General features: G+C 37.3%; 2 protein-coding genes and 1 long non-coding RNA gene across 5 annotated transcripts in view; 2 read left to right on the forward strand and 1 right to left on the reverse strand.

Moving 5' to 3' along the window:
* The first annotated feature begins 359 nt into the window (after positions 1-359).
* Positions 360-13,248, forward strand: ttll6 (tubulin tyrosine ligase-like family, member 6). Of its 2 annotated transcripts, XM_055176989.2 has the most exons (16): positions 360-562; positions 1,597-1,724; positions 4,442-4,612; positions 6,585-6,622; positions 6,776-6,894; positions 6,992-7,122; positions 7,208-7,364; positions 7,534-7,677; positions 8,650-8,735; positions 8,807-9,032; positions 9,757-9,935; positions 10,091-10,279; positions 10,367-10,517; positions 12,107-12,346; positions 12,510-12,786; positions 12,894-13,248. In XM_055176989.2, exons 3-16 carry the CDS (start codon positions 4,443-4,445, stop codon positions 13,136-13,138), a joined length of 2,352 nt encoding a protein of 783 aa, XP_055032964.2. In that variant the 5' UTR covers positions 360-562; positions 1,597-1,724; position 4,442; the 3' UTR covers positions 13,139-13,248. The 2 variants fall into 2 exon arrangements, with proteins under 2 accessions (XP_055032964.2, XP_055032965.1); XM_055176990.2 differs by lacking the exons at positions 360-562; positions 1,597-1,724 and having other exon boundaries at positions 4,490-4,612; positions 6,582-6,622.
* The window catches only part of LOC129421447 (uncharacterized), a 46,908-nt gene continuing 32,776 nt past the window's right edge, over positions 4,442-18,573 (reverse strand). Inside the window, exon 4 of one of the 2 annotated variants that reach the window (XR_008637101.2) lies at positions 4,442-4,578. This is a non-coding gene — a long non-coding RNA (uncharacterized lncRNA). The remainder of the gene's footprint in view (positions 4,579-18,573) is intronic. The other variant, XR_012369276.1, reaches the window with a different exon arrangement.
* hoxb8b (homeobox B8b) lies at positions 15,954-18,558 on the forward strand. The gene is made up of 2 exons (XM_055176999.2): positions 15,954-16,925; positions 17,522-18,558. Exons 1-2 carry the CDS (start codon positions 16,502-16,504, stop codon positions 17,824-17,826), a joined length of 729 nt encoding a protein of 242 aa, XP_055032974.1. The 5' UTR covers positions 15,954-16,501; the 3' UTR covers positions 17,827-18,558.

An 18,573-nucleotide genomic window follows, 5' to 3' on the forward strand; every position in this document is an offset into this window, starting at 1 on the left:
CTCTTTTGCCATTTCTTACAGTTTAAGGTATGTCATTAAAATATGACTTAACAAAACACCAAACACAACCTTGAGAAAGTAGGATCATCATGTGTACAAGCATGCAGAATAACCACAGCATACTAGTGTGAAACAAGACAAAGTCTTGTAATCTAATTATATGTGATTAAGAGCATCAAAGTTTGATTACAGTCATTGATTTAATTACCTTACTCAGTCAATATTAAAGATATCAAAGCTATATTTTACATTATGTAGGATGGTTTTGCGTTAAACAAATCACAAAAAAATGACTAGCTGGGTTTTCACAGACAGGGTCACATACGGCAAAGTAAATCTGGGATCAGCAATGAATCCCATAGGATTTATGTGCTAAATACTAGTGCAAGATCGAGAACCAATCAGAGATCAAGTAGCCTACTTTACAGCTCTGCTTTCACTTGATCTCGTGCTCTCACTTGGTGCGTATGGAAGCACTTGGCTTGATAAAAGCGGCTACTTCCTTCTTAATAGTCATGAAAATCCGTGACACTCCTGGGCAATGTGATAAATACAAAAACAGGTGCGTATTTATTAATCTGGACTCGTGAAGGGCTTCGCTGTGTCTGTTTACTTTTATTATTTTGTAGCAGCATTAGCTAACGGGCTAACCTGTTGAAAAGCGTTCCGTTGCCATGGCAATTGTGAAGGAAACGTCGTGCGCTGACGAAATCAAGCTTTAACCTGGTTAAAAGAGCCACAGGTAGTTGAAGAATATTTATTTTATATATTCGGATATTGATTTTAATGATTTAAAAATGTTTTCATTATGCCGTTTTTAAACGTAGGCTATATCTAATGTGCTACACAGTTACAGTATGAGTAAAGTTACTTCAGGGTCACGCGGTAGGCTAGGTGTTGGTTACTTGGTTAACGTTAGCCGGACTCGAAAACTTATGTTTTAAATTGTATAACAATTCCAGTTAATTTTTGTATGATTTAATTTATGTATTTTTTTAAATGTTTGTATAACGTCATATAACTTAACACTTCATCTGGTAATCCATGAGTATTTTGAATTATTTTTATTTATTTAATTTATTTAGCGTATTTTTTTATTTTTTGCGTAATTTCACTAAATTTATTTAAATAAAAATTGCACTGTTTAAACTTTACCTCGACCTCGTAATAAAAAAGTAGCATATTCATTAATAATAAAACAAAGTGTTTATTATTTAAAAAAACTTTGATTTTAAAAATACAAAAAAATTTAAACATAGGTCATTTTTAAAGTCTCTTACTGGTATCTTTTAAAAATGTGCATCGTTTTATAAGTCCCAATTTACTGCCGCAAACAACTTATGTTAATATATACTTCCTTCATTGTTCTAGTAGCAACCAACCACTTTTCTAATCACTTTTGACAAGTAATGGGGGATTATCTTTCTCTGATTCTTGTTTTCCTACTGGCCTTCATTTTTGTGGTCATGTATCAGGTTTAGGTCTCCTGTGTGTTTAATAGGTCACTTGATCTTAAGGTTTCAGTGTATCAGTATGTAAGTATATCCAGGTTTGGCCACCCAGCACAGAAGAGGTAAATTTGTTTCTTTTTGTAAGGGATTGCGTGCCACTCCTCCCGATGATGACCTTCTGTTGGATAACTGAAGCTAAGTGGCGTGGACAGGAGATTTTTTTTTAGATTTTGACTGCCAAACTGCTGACCTCCTTTTAAAGCGTAGACACAGGTTAGTGCAAAGTTTACAGATTGTGTAACTTTACATTTATGCATTTGGCAGATATTTTGGTCCAAAGAGACCTTAGATTACAAGATATACATTTTATCAATATTTGTGTTCAGTGAGGAGGTGTAAAGTACCCAAGTATTTTGCTTAAAGTTTTTTCAAGTATCTGTAACTTATTAGGGTGTTTTTCTTTTACTTTATTACATTTTGAAGCATAATATCATACTTTTATTCCACTACATTTCACAATAAATATCTCAAAACTTAAATAGTAGTACTTAAGTACTTTTACTAAAGTAAGAGTTTATAAAAAAAAAAGTATACAGATAGTAGCTAGTATACATAAGATAATACATACTTACCAGTATATTTAAAAAGTATTTAAAGGTACAGATGGTACATATTAAAGGTAAAAAAAAACTTTTATGAAATATAGTCGGGTAAAAAGTACAGTATTATGCATCGTAATGTAGTGAAGTAAAAGTTTGCCAAAGAAAAGCACTCTGATAAAGTACAGATATTTAAAAACATTTACTTGAGTAAAAGTAAAAATACTTGAGTACTTTACACCTCTGTCTTTGAACCTGTTAATGTTCTACCAAAAGAGCTACAGGAACGCTCTTTCACTGGATAACCATTTATTATGTATCACATTTGTCTAATACTATCAGAGGCTGTATGTTATTCTACCACCTATCCTGTCATTCGACAGACAAAAATTATTTTCACATTGACTAAATGTATCAGATTAAAAAGCCTTTTAGATTTTGACAATGTACATGAACTGCAGACTAAACTAAGGTGTTTTTGTTTTTTTACCTTTGGGTAATGTTACCCACCATTAAGGTCAACTGGCCATTTTATCTGAGGCCAGGGACAAGAGTTCACAGCATTATCCAGATCACTGGATCAAAATACAGTTACCTCGCACAAAGGTCTCTCACAATTAGTAAGGGTGTCCAACTGTACCTTCTGTCCTTTAAGCCAGGGGTTCCCAGTTTTTTCATCTGATTTTTTTTAAGCAACCTGTGTGTGTGTCATCTGACAGATGACGAAAGACAGTACGAGCATACATTCGAGTTTTATTCATTTAAAATTAATTGAATTACAGTTAATTTCTTTTAATTTGGATTATTCTCCACTTTAGATTACTTTTATTACTGTTTAGTCTCATGTTGGGTCTGTATTGTCTGCATAAGTAAAGATAGGCAAATGTCTCAATCTCAAGATTTTCACATGGCAATGTTGTGAAGTCATACTAAGCATTGAAACCCAACTAAGATTATACAGTAAACTCTGCTCAATTTATCATCTATTCATCTCCTGCCTGCTGTTCTTCTCCTCCATCTCTGTATCTGGGATAGATCATGAAAATTCTGTCGTCATTTTTACTTACCTTCAAGCTGTTACTAAACTGTATAAATTAGTGCTGGGCATAGATTAATCGCGATTAATCGCATACAAAATAATTTTTTTGCATAAAATATGAGTGTGTGCTGTTTGTAACTATTATGTATATGCGCGCGCGCACACACACACACACACACACACACACACACACACACACACACACACACACACACACACACACACACACACACACACACACACACACACACACACACACACACACACACACACACACACACACAGAAACCATTCTACTACTTCACATTTTCAAAATACATTGTTTTATTTGATTTATAAGCTTGTTTCCTCATGGGGACGTCAAAATGTCCCCACAAGGTCACAAAAACACTGGTATTCCTATCTTTGTGGGGACAATTGGCCCAGCTCTAATTTTTATATATTCACAGTAAAAATGAATATATATAAATTAAATGTAAATGTTCTGAAATGTATATATGTATGTGTGTGTGTGTTTAAATATTCATAATAATTACACACAGTACACACACATATATTCACTTTTATTTTGTATGCGATAAATCGTTGCCCAGCACTAAAAATGTATTTGTTTTGCTGAACGCAAAAGAAGTATCTTTAATCAAGTAGGAATTAGGAGCACCATTGACTTCCATAGTAGATAAAATGAATGCTATGGAAATCAGTGGTGCTCAAAAACTGTTTGGTTACAAACATTGCTGTATTAATGCAATATCTTCCTTTGTGTTCAGCAGAACAATTTTTAGATTAATATCGCTTTAATATCTTTGAATAACGAACACTGCTAAATTTAAGACCCACCTAGAGAGGTATAATTTACCTCACACACCAACCTTATGGTAAAAATACATATTTGTTTTCCTTAAGTAGAGAGTAGTTTGTCATTGCTTGTCATTAATTGGACTACACTATTTTTGTGTCATTCACCATAACAGCCAAGTGACTGTGCCACGCACCTAATCCCACTGTGACCCACAAGCTTTAAACCCCCTGCCATAAGCCAGGCCTTAAACAACGTTAACGTTCTATCACTCTGTCCACATAATTCGCCTTGGTCTGTTTAGATTAGAATGTAATGTTGTTGACAGGTAGGGTACTCATCTGTGGAGGGTAATGATGACAGAAACACGATGCCATGCATTTTGCCCTTTACCAGCGGAACCACCGATATGGCTGATTAGGTTTCACATAGAGCATGTGACTTGACACAATTTAAGATCTTTCTGCTCATAGGTTCTTAAACAAAGGCAGATTACTAAATCTAGAAGCCTCATAAATCATCGCTGTGTCGTCATCAAACATTTATGTCTCAGAATGGAGATACCAGCGGAGAACTCGGTGAGGTGCTCGGCGAGTGAAGCGTCCAAGTGTGAACCCGAGGCAGGGCTGGAGGGGGAGGGCTGGGGAAGTGACACTAATGCACACCCCTGCACCACGCCAATCCCTCTATCTGCAGTTAACAAGAAGAAAAAAAGAAAAAAGAAGTAAGCCATTTTTATATTATGCAGTGTATTTACGTACATACAGTAGTGCCCAAAAGTTATACCGGGAGGGAGACATCTGTACAATATGTGCTTTAAAAGGTACAATTTGTGACTTTTAAAAGGATCTCTTGACAGAAATGCAATATAATGTGGATAACTATATTATCAGACCTTACAACAACATGAAGTGTATTGTTTTTATTACCTTAGAATGAGCCGTTTTACATACATACACCACGGTTCCCCTTACATGGAAGTCACTATTTTGTGCCACCATGTTTCTACAGTGGCCCTAAATGGCCTAAACTGTCCTTTATAGCGCGTTTTGTCACATTGTCTAAGACGATGACGTGTTTGTCCTGTGCCGGCTACTGTAGTTTCACTATGCGTTTGAAAAGGGAGGGGTGAGGTGTGGACTGAGCTGTTGGTTGCAATTCGCAGTCTCACCTCTAGATGCCATTAAAGTCCCACATTGCACCTGTAACGTCCCCTTAAAGGACAAGTTCGGTGTTTTGCACTTGGAGCCCTGTTTTCGGATTGTTTGTGATGAGATGGAGCGGTTTTGACTGGGATTTGGACGTGTGGTGCTGCCCCGAGAATTTTCGGGTGTTTGTTCTATAGCCTCCCACCTCTGCGGTGTGTGTGTAGGTGCACTGGAACGGTCCTTCCTGGAATGCATTGGACTTTTGTTTACAAAGACGTGAAACTCACTGAGTGGTCAAGGGTGTTCACTGGTGTGCTCGCACAGAAATCGCTGCAAAGGATGCTTTCCAACAGCTGTTTTAGCATTTGTTGTAAACTTGTGGACCTATTTTTCCAAACGCCTCACACCCGTATATTCTCCTATTGAGAGCTTGAATAATAGACACTCCAGCCAAGTTGGTGGCGATAATCCACCTTTGCCAATTGCAAGAATATAAACAACGTTCCCGGTGCGGAGTAATACCGTACCTCACATCTAATACAAGTCAATGGAGTTGGACAAAAACTACGATAAAACCTGTTGGAGGGCATCTTTTGCGGCGATTTTTGTGTGGGCATATCAGTGAACGCCCCTGGCCGCTCGGTGAATTTCACGTCTTTGTAAACGAAAGTTTAATGCATTTTAGAAAGGATTGTTCCTGTGCACCTATACAGCCATTGTAGAGGTGTGAGGTGATACGATAGGCACCCGGGGATTCTCGGGACAGCATCATATGTCCAAATTTCAGTCAAAACCGTTCTATTTCATCATAAACAATCTGCAAACAGGGCTTTAAGTGTAAAATACCGTCCTTTTAAAAATCAAAATATGAGGTGTATGTTACAAAATAGACAAAACACTAAATCTTTAAGGCAGGGGTGCCCAATCTCAGTCCTGGAGGGCCAGTGTCCTTCAGAGTTTAGCTCCAACCCTAATCAAACACATCTTAAGTGAATTAAGGTCTTTCTAAGCATAAACGTCCAGACACTAGCCCTACAGAACCAAGTTTGGGCACCCCTACTTTAATAAACTGTGTTTATTGGACACAATAATTTGACAAAAAGGCAAACCACTGCATATTAAGGAGTCTGGGATTTATTTGAATACAAAAATGGTATATAACTTACTGGTATAAAGCATACGCTGACTACAATTTTATGTGTTATCAATATTTATTGATTCTCTTTTGTGGTAATATTTTGTAGTCATTGTCCATATTGTTATAAACTCTGCACGTGCTGTGTTTAACTTTTTATTCTAAAGCTGAGCTTCAGTTTTAACTCCAAACAGACCAATGCAACATGCATACATTTTTTTCTATGAATCTATAATGAAATATTTAAATTAAGTGTGAAAATGTTGATTGTTTAAACTTTTGGCCACTACTACATGTTAATGGTAAAGAAACAAACGTCTTTAAAAACATTTGTGAAAAATTTCAACAATACTTTTGTAATACTTGAGCAATGCACAGGTCTGTCTGTTTGTTCTCTTTATTTCTTTCAGATGACTATGGATAAATCTCACCAACTGCAAATACGAGAGTGGTGAGGCTTGCTCATCTAAATTTTTCGCTTGAACACTTGATATGTGCATTACTCTCACAATTGTTTAATAATGAGTAATGTTAAAGCCTTGATTAAACGTCATTGTCTACTGTATATAATGGCACAGTCTGAATTTCCTTTCCTTTCTTGAAGTGCGCCGTGCATCTCGCAGGTACGGGCTAAGAGAAGCCGCGGAGGGAGAAGACTGGACCTTGTTTTGGACAGACTGCTCTGTCTCACTAGATAGGGTCATGGATATGAAGCGTTACCAGGTGTTTTGCTGTCAAAAATCATCAAACATCTTATTTAGTATTCTTGCCTCTTTTAAAATATTAACAAGATGTTTATGCTTCCATTGCCCCATCATAGAAAATCAATCATTTTCCTGGCATGAGTGAAATCTGCAGGAAGGACTTGCTTGCACGAAACATGAACCGTATGTTAAAACTTTTTCCAAAGGAGTACAACATTTTCCCCCGCACGTGGTGCCTCCCTGCAGAGTGAGTCTTTTCAAGTTGAACCATGCAATGATATCACAATAAAACCCTTTAATAGAGGCTAAAAATGTTTTTTTTTATGTTTCAGTTATAGTGATTTTCTTGCCTACACCAGAGCCAAAAAGCACAAAACTTACATCTGCAAGCCAGATTCAGGTTGCCAAGGTCGTGGTATCTATCTTACAAAGTCCAGTAAAGAAATTCGGGCAGGAGAACATATGATATGTCAGGTGTACTTATCTAAGGTAACACAGCTACTGTACATCACAATTATAGCCACCAGCACAATGATTCTAATTAAGGCATGTATTCAGTTATCTCCGGTACATGCACGACTAATACGCACTTCTCATTATACTACAAAAAATAGAAAGATATGTTGATATTGGTTTTTTATTTTCTTTCTTTTTCTAGCCATTTATCATTGATGGGTTTAAGTTTGACCTGCGGATATATGTGCTGGTAACCAGCTGTGACCCTTTCCGTATCTTTATGTACAAAGAAGGCCTGGTTCGATTCTGTACAACTCAATACATTGAGCCTACTAGCAGCAATTTGGTAAAGACACCGAAACCTACATATTTAATATGTTAAATGCAATTGTTTAATGCGCTATGTATGAATAATTAACAACGGTCCATTGAATTATTTGAAAATAATGCACACCCAAGGTGCAACACCTGTTTTGTATGGGGTTCCACAGGGCTCAATTCTGGGTCCTGTTTTCTTTTCTTTATACATGCTCCCCCTGTATACAATTTTTAGGAAGTATAATGTCTCATATCACTGTTACGCAGACTATACTTAGTGTTACATTTCTATACATCCAAAGGATGTTTCTAGTCTGCAGTGTTTATTTGACTGTCTGAGAGATGTTAAACATTGGATGTCAACCAGCTTCCTTCAGTTAAATGAATCATATATGGTAGTCTTAATTTTTAGCCCCTCTACTTCCAAATAGGCTGTTGCCAAAAAAACTCAGATATTTATCTTGTAACCTTCACACACATTATAGAAACTTGGGTGTTACTTTTGATTCTGACTTGACCTTTGATCAACCGATTAATTCTGTGGTCAGAAGCTGCTTTTATCAGTTAAAGAATATAGCCAAAATTAAATAATTTTTATCATTTAAAATAAGTATCTGATTTTTATCAGCTCTAATAAAATGGACCATATGCAAGAGTGCATTCTATTAGTGCTTAAAAACTAAAGGAGGCTTTATGTTGTATCTTAGAGGAGGACTACATGCCTCTAGAGTCTAGATGGAACAAATTGTCATTTGCACTACTGTCAAAATAAATCAAAAGACTTCTAGCATTTGGTATTTGTTGCTTTTTCCTGTTATCGTTACAACCCTTTATGTCCCGAAATTTGTCCGATTTTAATGATGCGTGCCATACTTTTCCACTTCAGCCCCTGTCCCCCAAATTTGTCTGTGCACGTCCCTGATGATGATCAATTAACGAGCGTTGGTTGTCCTTAGTGGTCACTTTAAATTTCTGTCTTTATGCATCTTACTATTAACAGGAAGATGTTTGCATGCACTTAACTAACTATGCCATCAACAAGCACAGTGAAAACTTCATCAGAGATGAAGATACGGGCAGCAAACGGTAATCTGCACATTCCTACAGATTTGTCACAAAGTTCATCTATTGTAGTTACAAAACCTCTCATTTTGCAGGAAACTCTCCAGCTTCAGAAAGCACATGGAAGCCATGAGTTATGATACAGAGAAGATGTGGGCAGACATCGAGGACGTCATCATTAAGACACTAATATCGGCTCACCCTGTTCTTAAACACAACTACCACACCTGCTTCCCCAATCATGCATCTGGCAGCGCTTGCTTTGAGATCCTTGGCTTTGATGTGTTATTGGACCATCGACTTAGGCCTTGGCTTCTTGAGGTTCAGACCCATTTTAAAGCTTGCTTTAAAGCCTATGCAAATGTAGAATAAATCATTCATAATTACATCTAACTTAAATCATAACATGATTTTGATTTCCAATCGCAGTAGGCTAGTCTTTCCTGTGCATGTGTATTGTCTAGCTTTTTGCTAGGGCTGCACGATAAATCGCATGCGATTGTCATTCACATCTCGTCAGTAAAGCCGGTTCCTTGAATAGTAGTAAATCACCAGTTTACTGACAAGCTGGGCAATATTGCATTCATTATCGCAGGTGATACATCCTCAATAATGAATGCGAAATTGCCCGGATTGTCAGTGAACTATAGCTTTTTCTCAATGACTTCAGTGTGTGTGCATGTCAACAACACCTGTCACATTTATAATCTGGAGCTGTATGTATAAAGCCGCTCAGAGTAAACTTTTAAGTCTTACATGTGTCAAAATTCTAAGAATGATGTAATTTTACTCTTTTTCCTAGACTTAAGAATAAGTGTAATTTATAAAGCTTCCTTAGTGTTAAGACTACCGATCCCTTTATCATAGGTATTTGTTGTGTTATAATCATATATATATACATTCATATATCAAATAGACCTATCATTAATTTACTTTGAATATTATTATATATTATAATAGAGTCTGAAAGTCTCCCATAATTTCCCCAAAATATTTTAGATCTGTGTAGAAGCCTTGGCATCTATATCTTAAACTGTCTGTTTAGGTCAACCATTCTCCCAGCTTCACCACAGACTCCCGTCTGGACCGGGAGGTCAAAGATGATCTGCTTTATGACACATTGGTGCTGATAAACCTGGGTGCCTGTGACCGGAGGAAGATCACAGAGGAGGAGAAGCGTAGGGTAAAAGAGAGACTGCAGCAGAACCGTTCTAAAGAGGCCAGGTACCTCAAAGCACAGACAAACCGAAGCTACACAGCTCTAGTATACATTTTGTCTGTGTAGAAACCTACAATTTTTTAAATGTATATGAGAATGTTTTTATTTGTAAAAATAAACTAAGTGAAATTGATTGAGGTAGTTACATGTGTGTTGTAAGGACTGAGGAGCTTCGACAGTCGCAGGCTGCTAGTATGGAGCAGATGGAGAGATACGAGGCAAAAAACATGGGTGGATTCCGACGGATTTATCCGAGAGAGGGAGGAGAGAAATACGAAAAGTATTTTCAACACAGCGGCTCTCTATTCCAGGAGACTACAGCATCAAAAGCTAGGGAGGAGTGTGCCAGGTATACATACATTAATTTTTATATATTTTTTCAGGAATACTGTTGCATGCAACAGCACAGAAACAAAAGCTTTTTGGAATTTTGTAGGCAGCAGTTGCAGGAATTGCGTCTAAAGCAGGAGCAGAAAGAATGGGAAAAGAAGGGTTCACGTAAGCGAGATCTTCAAGGTGAATCTGCTGGAGAAAAAGTAAAGCCAAGAAGAATTCAGGTTCAGCCCACACATCCGAACCCAAATTCTGTAAGTGGTCTATTAAAACCAGTGTGTATATTTTGGAGAAAAACATATACAGTGAGTAAAATAAGTATTTGAACACCTTGCTATTTTGCAAGTTCTCCCACTTAGAAATCATGGAGGGGTCTGAAATTGTCATCGTAGGTGCATGTCCACTGTGAGAGACATAATCTAAAGAAAAAAACAGAAATCACAATATATGATTTTTTTTTAAACTATTTATTTGTATGATACAGCTGCAAAAAAGTATTTGAACATCTGTCTACCAGCTAGAATTCGGACCCTCAAAGACCTGTTAGTCTGCCTTTAAAATGTCCACCTCCACTCCATTTATTATCCTAAATTTGATGCACCTGTTTGAGGTCGTTAGCTGCATAAAGACACCTGTCCACCCCATACAATCAGTAAAAATCCAACTACTAATATGGCCAAGACCAAAGAGCTGTCCAAAGACACTAGAGACAAAATTGTACACCTCCACAAGGCTGGAAAGGGCTACGGGGAAATTGCCAAGCAGCTTGGTGAAAAAAGGTCCACTTTTAGGGCAATCATTAGAAAATGGAAGAAGCTAAACATGACTGTCAATCTCCCTCGGACTGGGGCTCCATGCAAGATCTCACCTTGTGGGGTCTCAATGGTCCTAAGAAAGGTGAGAAATCAGCCTAGAACTACACGGGAGGAGCTGGTCAATGACCTGAAAAGAGCTGAGACCACCGTTTCCAAGGTTACTGTTGGTAATACACTAAGACGTCATGGTTTGAAATCATACATGGCACGGAAGGTTTCCCTGCTTAAACCAGCACATGTCCAGGCCCGTCTTAAGTTTGCCAATGACCATTTGGATGATCCAGAGGAGTCATGGGAGAAAGTAATGTGGTCAGATGAGACCAAAATAGAACTTTTTGATCATAATTCCACTAAACGTGTTTGGAGAAAGAAGAATGATGAGTACCATCCCAAGAACACCATCCCTACTGTGAAGCATGGGGGTGGTAGCATCATGCTTTGGGGGTGTTTTTCTGCACATGGGACAGGGCGACTGCACTGTATTAAGGAGAGGATGACCAGGGCCATGTATTGTGAGATTAACCTTCCCTCAGTTAGAGCATTGAAGATGGATCGAGGCTGGGTCTTCCAACATGACAATGACCCGAAGCACACAGCCAGGATAACCAAGGAGTGGCTCTGTAAGAAGCATATCAAGGTTCTGGCGTGGCCTAGCCAGTCTCCAGACCTAAACCCAATAGAGAATCTTTGGAGGGAGCTCAAACTCCTTGTTTCTCAGCGACAGGCCAGAAACCTGGCTAATTTAGAGAAGAGGAGTGGGCCAAAAATTCCTCCTGCAGTGTGTGCAAACCTGGTGATTGCAAACAAAGGCTACTGTATCAAAATATTAGCATTGACTTTCTCAGGTGTTAAAATGCTTATTTTCCTCACTGTAAACATGTATATTTAATTGCATAATGTGTTATGTCTGGTACTATTCTTTGCCCAACTAAACATACAGTTCCTTTGACTTACCACTAGAGGGAGACTGGTGTCTATGTTTGATTAGGACCAACATGAATTCCCTGTGGTCTGACTCATTTTTTTAGCTACCAACTATGCCAGAACATCCCATCCAGAAAGGAGATACAACTGTTGCTTTTGACTTGTCAGAAGAAGAGGAGGCAGAGAGAGTCAGTGAGCTTCACCAACGAGAGACCCTGCTTCTGAACATGGGTGTGGTTAACAAGGTCCGCCAGCTACTTCAAAGTGCCAATCACCCCTCTGAACCTATCAACCACTCACATGAACAATTTAGGTTTCCCTTACACTACAGAAATGACCATAAGGTAAGTAAGAAAATGAGTTTTTTAGGCACAAAAATATTACTTTTTGATTAAGAAAGTAATGTAATTTCAGTATACCACCTTCATTAGACATTTTCGTGTTTCTACCTATGTAATATAAAATGTGCCTTGCTTATCAACAACCAATCTTACTGCATCTCTCCAGCTGGACCCTTTTGCAGAGATGTCATGTAAGCAGAAGAGCATCTGCACTATGATGCAACAGCAGTTGTCTACAAAAGCCAAACCCTCCCTCCATTCCCAGCTCATCCAAAACCGAAAGCCCTGGCCCTCCCTGGAACAAGGCCTGCTGCAGCCAGTTCACACTGAAGCAGGTGCTTCAAAACGCTGTGTAGATGAGGAGATACAAGCAGCAAATGCAGAGCAACAAACATCTGCCTGTCTAACAAAGGCTGCCAGTGCCCAACGAATACCTTGGACAAGTGAATATCTTCTAATTAGCCTTTTAGATTCTCTGTTTTTCATATTGTTTTCATATATAAAAAGAGTCATTCACAGGAAATAATGCACCTCTTTCTCTGGTTTACAGTCAATGGGTCTTTTGCTTGGCGTCAGGCCAGTTTAAGCTCTTCCTTGGCTGAGTCGAGAGCGAGAGCAGTAATGTTAAGAGTGCCTCCACTCGTTCCAGGACGACTGCAGGGTGCCTCAATGTCCTGTGACCCCAAAGCTCTTTACATCATTTCCACCCCTGCTCCTCTTGTCCCGAGGCCACATCTCTCCCACACCCTTCACAAGGCCTCTCGCAGAGTCTCCTCGCATGAGCAAGGCCACTGACGCTGCATCTTTGCTCAACAACACAGATGTTGCATCCACTACCTGTATTCCATACTGGAAATGTACAATTTATTTTCTATGCTCAGTGGAAATTAAAGCCATTTCTCATTTTTATGCCTATTTTTTTCTTGTAATTTAGTTACGCTTTCAAGGTCTTAAAACCTTGGACAATGCAATGGACTGGTCCTGCTGTAAGTAACCGCCCATGTTTTTATGCATCCTTATATGCCTCCTTAGTTTGATAGGCCATAAGGGAATTATTTTAATAATTTTGTCTTTTCAGTTTCTATAGCTTTGTAAGATGGGATTTTTTTATGATGGTACTCTGTTGATTTGTGTTACTAAGCCAACGAATATATATAAAAAATAATTAGAAAAGAGTATTTTATTAATTTTTTTAAATAGTTACTTTATTTCTGACTCTACAGAATTGACGGATTTTGTCTAATATGATTTATATAAGATTAACAAATTAATAAATACATGTAACGGCTGCAGCTAAATAAATAAATAATAATAATAATAGTGCCGCAAATCTGCCTCTGGTCGCAAAATTTTTTTCCTCGATTAATACGAAGCGTGTAGTCAAGAAAAGTTAAAAACGTCAGAATAGTAACGAGAGACTTTCGATCAACCCTTCGGTCAACATTAATGTAGGCTACACAATATACAAAAATAAATGTGAAATTAACTTAAAAACGATACTCGGTAATCTGCGTAATAGCCTACACGTTGCTAATAATTTTAAAAATACATAAAAGTCCAAACTGCATAATCATAAATAATTGTAGTAAGAATTACGTTTCCCAAAAAGAATAAGACGGTTTGCTTTTTATTATTATAGTAAATAATATTTGTATTTATTACTTATTTTACATTATATCCAGAGGCAGTTCTTATTTTCAAAGTTGTACATAATATTAACTGTAGACGTGGACTGACAACCAGAAATATTAAAATAGTTTTCGTCTTAATTTTGAACATATTGTTTTAGAATTTAAAATAAAGTATTATCTGTATAAAATAGTTAAATGAACTTGAACACAGCACGTGTGCATTTATTTTTTGAGTTATTTTAATTTCTGTGCAATTTAGCGAAAGATTTCTCAAACAAAAATCCCTGTTATCTTTAAGTTAACTTTACGTCGAATAAATTAGAGTTGTTTATTTTTACTTTAAAATAAACATTTAATTATTCAATTTTCATTCTAAAACGATGTGTTTAGGAGATAGAGTTACACATTACACTGCAATAAAGGATAAATATTTCAAAGTTGCAGAAGCATTGCATCATCCAATTTATTTTGCCATGTCGAATTCTAGAGTCATAAAAATAACGACAACTGCAACAAACAAAAAAATAAAAAATAGGACATAAAGAGTGCTAAAATACAGAAGTTAGCGTATGGTAAATACAGTAGGCTATTCTTGGTTGGATGTAACATCACACGCTGAATGGTTTAAAATTGTTCACTGTATGCACGGGCACAATTCATCAGAGTATTTAAATAATATTAAACATTAAATTCATTAAAAAAACGTATCTGATAAGGTACATATAGCCTACTTTTCATACTAATAAAAAATGCTGGATTGCTTCAATCCATGGTTGAAGAAAATATTTACAAACCAAACCGATGTGTTTAATTACCAGAAAATGTCCATTGACCCAAACAAGCATTTTTATAGTGTATTAAAATCTATATTTAAAATAAGACATTGACTAGAAAGAGATTTTAAAATAATAAAATGTTTTCTCTTGTCCTTAAGTAGTCCTACATTATTAGTCTTTCCAAATGTATAATTGTGAGCAGTTTTTTTTCGCGTTTATTGTTAAACAGTTGAATAAATCCAGTTGTCTGTGAACGGTCTAAATAGGCCGTTGATGGACATAATAATAATAATAAATAATAATAATTCTACTAAATATACATTTAAAATAATCTAGTTGCTTTTCACATGTTCTGTGTAAGCGAAGGTTGCATGCAGAGACAGCGCATGTTTTCTTGGAACAGAATAGACTTACACTTAATTTTGCGTGGCTTGATGTAACAGTGCATAAAATGGAGGCAGTAAAATCTAATTAGTTGTTTCTCTGGTCGTAAAGTAACTGTGGGAAATGAAAGCAACTGTGGTATGAAAATATCTTGCAGCTGTTCAGCACTGCGTTGTTCGGCTTCTCATTTTCCCCGGCAAATTACTTTCACGGTTCTGCTCACCTTTCTCTCAATGCTGCGAACTAACAAAAGAAAATAACAATCTATACAAAAAACTTGAATATTTATTCGATTATTTAAAAAAACGTCATAAAAATTAGGAAAATGTCAGTGGCTTTTTTTAGTTTACAAATTCATTATGATTGCTGAATTATTTCAATAATAGTCTATTTTGGGAAAGCAGATTATCGATCGTCCTTGAATGAACTTGGATAAAAAACGATGTTCACCACACGGTGGCGGTGTTACTCTAAAAGCTGACAGGAACGCGCGCCGACCAACATCATAACCTACGCAGAAAGAGTAATGAGTCGTTGCACTCATGTTTTTATTACAAAAGTCAGTAAAAATACAGTAGGCTACCGAGTTTTTTTTTTAAGGAAAAAATTTAATTCGCGAATAGAATAAATAAAAATCGCAGATATTAAACATGGAGCTTCTGTCGTATATTCAAGATGCAAAAACATTATGGGTGGTCTGCGTTTCTACATGTGAGCTGTCTGATTAAACAAACAAACCAAAAACTTATGCTATGCCTTTGAGTGTTAAATTGACCTGCTTTACAAACATATTATTGCAGTACAACATTCAATTTATGTAGCCTATGGCAAATATATAAACATCTTAATATCTGAAATAAGCTATAGGCCTACTTAATATCGTGTGTGTCTCGGTTGGCACTGAAATGGTTTACCAATAACACTCCAACACCCCCCACCACTACCCCACCTAAGAACCCCCGCCTTCCCAAGAACTCCCTCTCTCCCCTTTTTCATCCCCATTTCCACTCTCTTGTGCTCTTCCTATCACCAGATCGCGCTTTGTCTGTTGTTTGGAGATGGCGAGGCAATCTAAAGATAAAAGGAATCAATAACTGACGCCCATATGAAATGCAACTCACTTTCAAAGAGAGTGAAAAGGAAAACTATTTATTGCTCGGGAACCCTCACCAAGGAGTCATGTGGGTGTAGCTACGGATAAATGTTAAAAATCGACTTGGCATTAATATTTACGACATTTTATGCACTTAGTTTCTATTTGGATGCATTTCCTTGTATTGCAATAGTAAGCCTGATTTGCTTGAATTATTCAGACTGTTTGGTCTCAATACAGTTGTCAAACTTCGTTTCCTTTTTATCCGCAAGCAATGAGTTCTTACTTCGTCAATTCCCTCTTCACTAAATTAAAAGGAGGCGATTCACTGCGATCCAACTACTATGAATGCTCAGGATATGGGCAGGATCTTGGAGGCAGATCATCTGTGCTGTACGGTCACAACACTGGATCTGCTTTTCAACATACGGCACAGTTCACGGACTTCTACCACCACGGTACACCATCCTTCACCCACGCGTCTTACCAACAGAACCCATGCGCGGTACCTTATCCCGGAGAAGCCACGGGAAACATCTTAGGACAGGACGGGTTACAGAGACAGTCCTTCTTCGCCTCACCAGATGCGGATTTTACGCAATTTGGGGATTGTAATTTGAAGGTAAACGGTATCAGGGATGATTTGGAAAGTGCAGAACCGTGCGCAGCGCAGCTCTTTCCGTGGATGAGACCACAAGGTGAGACGAGAAACTAGAAACACCTCTGGTTACCCTAAAACACTATAGACAATAGTTGGCCTACGTATTACCCCCCAATTTAACGCTTTATGGCACCTATTGACTACTGGTAAATTGCACCCTTTAAGAAAATCCGGAATGCTCCGTACACATGGCTTAATGGTAATAAAACTGTGTTGGTTTTGAATCTTTTATTACTTTATTTTTTGTGGTTTAAAGAAATCGAAGCCACACTCTAAAAAGAAAAAGGTTGGGTTGTTTCAACCCATCATTGGGACAAACCTTAGAAATTGTTCATATTTGACTCAACCATCAGCATTTTGGATTGAAACTGTTTTTTAGATGTTGTTTATATTAAATAAAAAAGTAAATTAATTCCATCTGTTATTTCTTTTTAGTGTTTGATGAATTTGATGCGTTTTGTGAGATTGATGAAGCCATATCCATGTAATAAAGTATTTGAAGTAATTGTGTTTGTTTAAACAGGACTAAAACAACCCAGCACTGGAAAATTTAAACATAGCAGTTGGGTTTGTTCTACTCGATCATTTTTAATTGTGTATTTGATTTAATATAACGCATGTTTTTCCCCACAGCTACCGGTCGCAGAAGGGGCAGACAGACCTACAGCCGCTATCAGACCCTCGAGCTGGAGAAGGAGTTCTTGTTTAATCCTTACCTGACCCGCAAACGGCGCATTGAAGTGTCTCATGTTCTGGCCCTTACTGAGAGACAAGTGAAGATCTGGTTTCAGAACAGACGCATGAAGTGGAAAAAAGAGCACAACAAAGACAAGTTTCCCAGCAGCAAAGCGGAACAAGAGGAGATGGAGAGAGAGAAGGAAGAGGGCAGCCAGGTATCCGAAAAACTCACATCAGATGAGGACTCCGAAAAAGTTTAAATTCTAAAGAGCCTGCTGACCATAAACACATCATTGGTCAAACTGAAATGAATATTAACACACTCTTCCGTCTTTCAGACTTTAAAGGCATTATGTATATCAAATATAAAGGCAATCATATCTCATCACTAAATTCATGTTGTCGAAAACTGCAGCCTTTGAGGCAATTGATGTTGTTAATATTAAATAAAGGAATAATTGCTGTTTCTATTAAGAGTGTTTGGATGAAGCCATATCAGTTTTAAGTGTTTGAAGGTTCCACTGGTCTGTTTGTTTTTTTACTCTTTAGATTTACTGTTAGGGCTGGCATATAATGGAAAGGCTGTGCATGGCCCCGCATCTCTTTCATAAGCACTGGGAGTCTCCATCATTTATGTTCACTTCAGTTACTCTAGATAAGTTGACAATTGCTTTTCAGGATCAGCAGTAGTGAGTGCATTGCTGTATATCTCACTGTAGTGAAAAATGCACTTTTTGTGATTGTTAATTACTGTACGAAATGATGAATCAAGTTTACAGCTCTTCAACCGAACTACCTAATGGCTCATGGCGTCAATCATTTAGTCAGTGTATTCATGGGTGATGAGAGGATGGATGAAACGCATAATGTTGTGCTACAATTTTTTGTGTAAATATTTGATATTACAGTTCAGTGGAAGCACTGTCCTATTGTATTTTCTATTGTCTTTAACTGGAAGTGGTTCCTGAAAGAAGCCACAATAAAACTGAAGAAAAGCATCATTCGTC

This window comes from Misgurnus anguillicaudatus, chromosome 4 (assembly GCF_027580225.2).
Source record: "Misgurnus anguillicaudatus chromosome 4, ASM2758022v2, whole genome shotgun sequence".
Lineage (NCBI taxonomy): Eukaryota > Metazoa > Chordata > Actinopteri > Cypriniformes > Cobitidae > Misgurnus > Misgurnus anguillicaudatus.

What these genes read in the sequence shown, in the direction of transcription:
- ttll6 (XM_055176989.2), top strand. Translation starts at nt 4,443, where the DNA reads ATGGAGATACCAGCGGAGAACTCGGTGAGGTGCTCGGCGAGTGAAGCG. An exon ending in TTAGGCCTTGGCTTCTTGAG is followed by an intron (nt 9,033 to 9,756) that starts GTTCAGACCCAT and finishes CTGTCTGTTTAG; the next exon opens with GTCAACCATTCTCCCAGCTT. An exon ending in GCTAGGGAGGAGTGTGCCAG is followed by an intron (nt 10,280 to 10,366) that starts GTATACATACAT and finishes GGAATTTTGTAG; the next exon opens with GCAGCAGTTGCAGGAATTGC.
- hoxb8b (XM_055176999.2), top strand. Translation starts at nt 16,502, where the DNA reads ATGAGTTCTTACTTCGTCAATTCCCTCTTCACTAAATTAAAAGGAGGC. An exon ending in TCCGTGGATGAGACCACAAG is followed by an intron (nt 16,926 to 17,521) that starts GTGAGACGAGAA and finishes TTTTCCCCACAG; the next exon opens with CTACCGGTCGCAGAAGGGGC.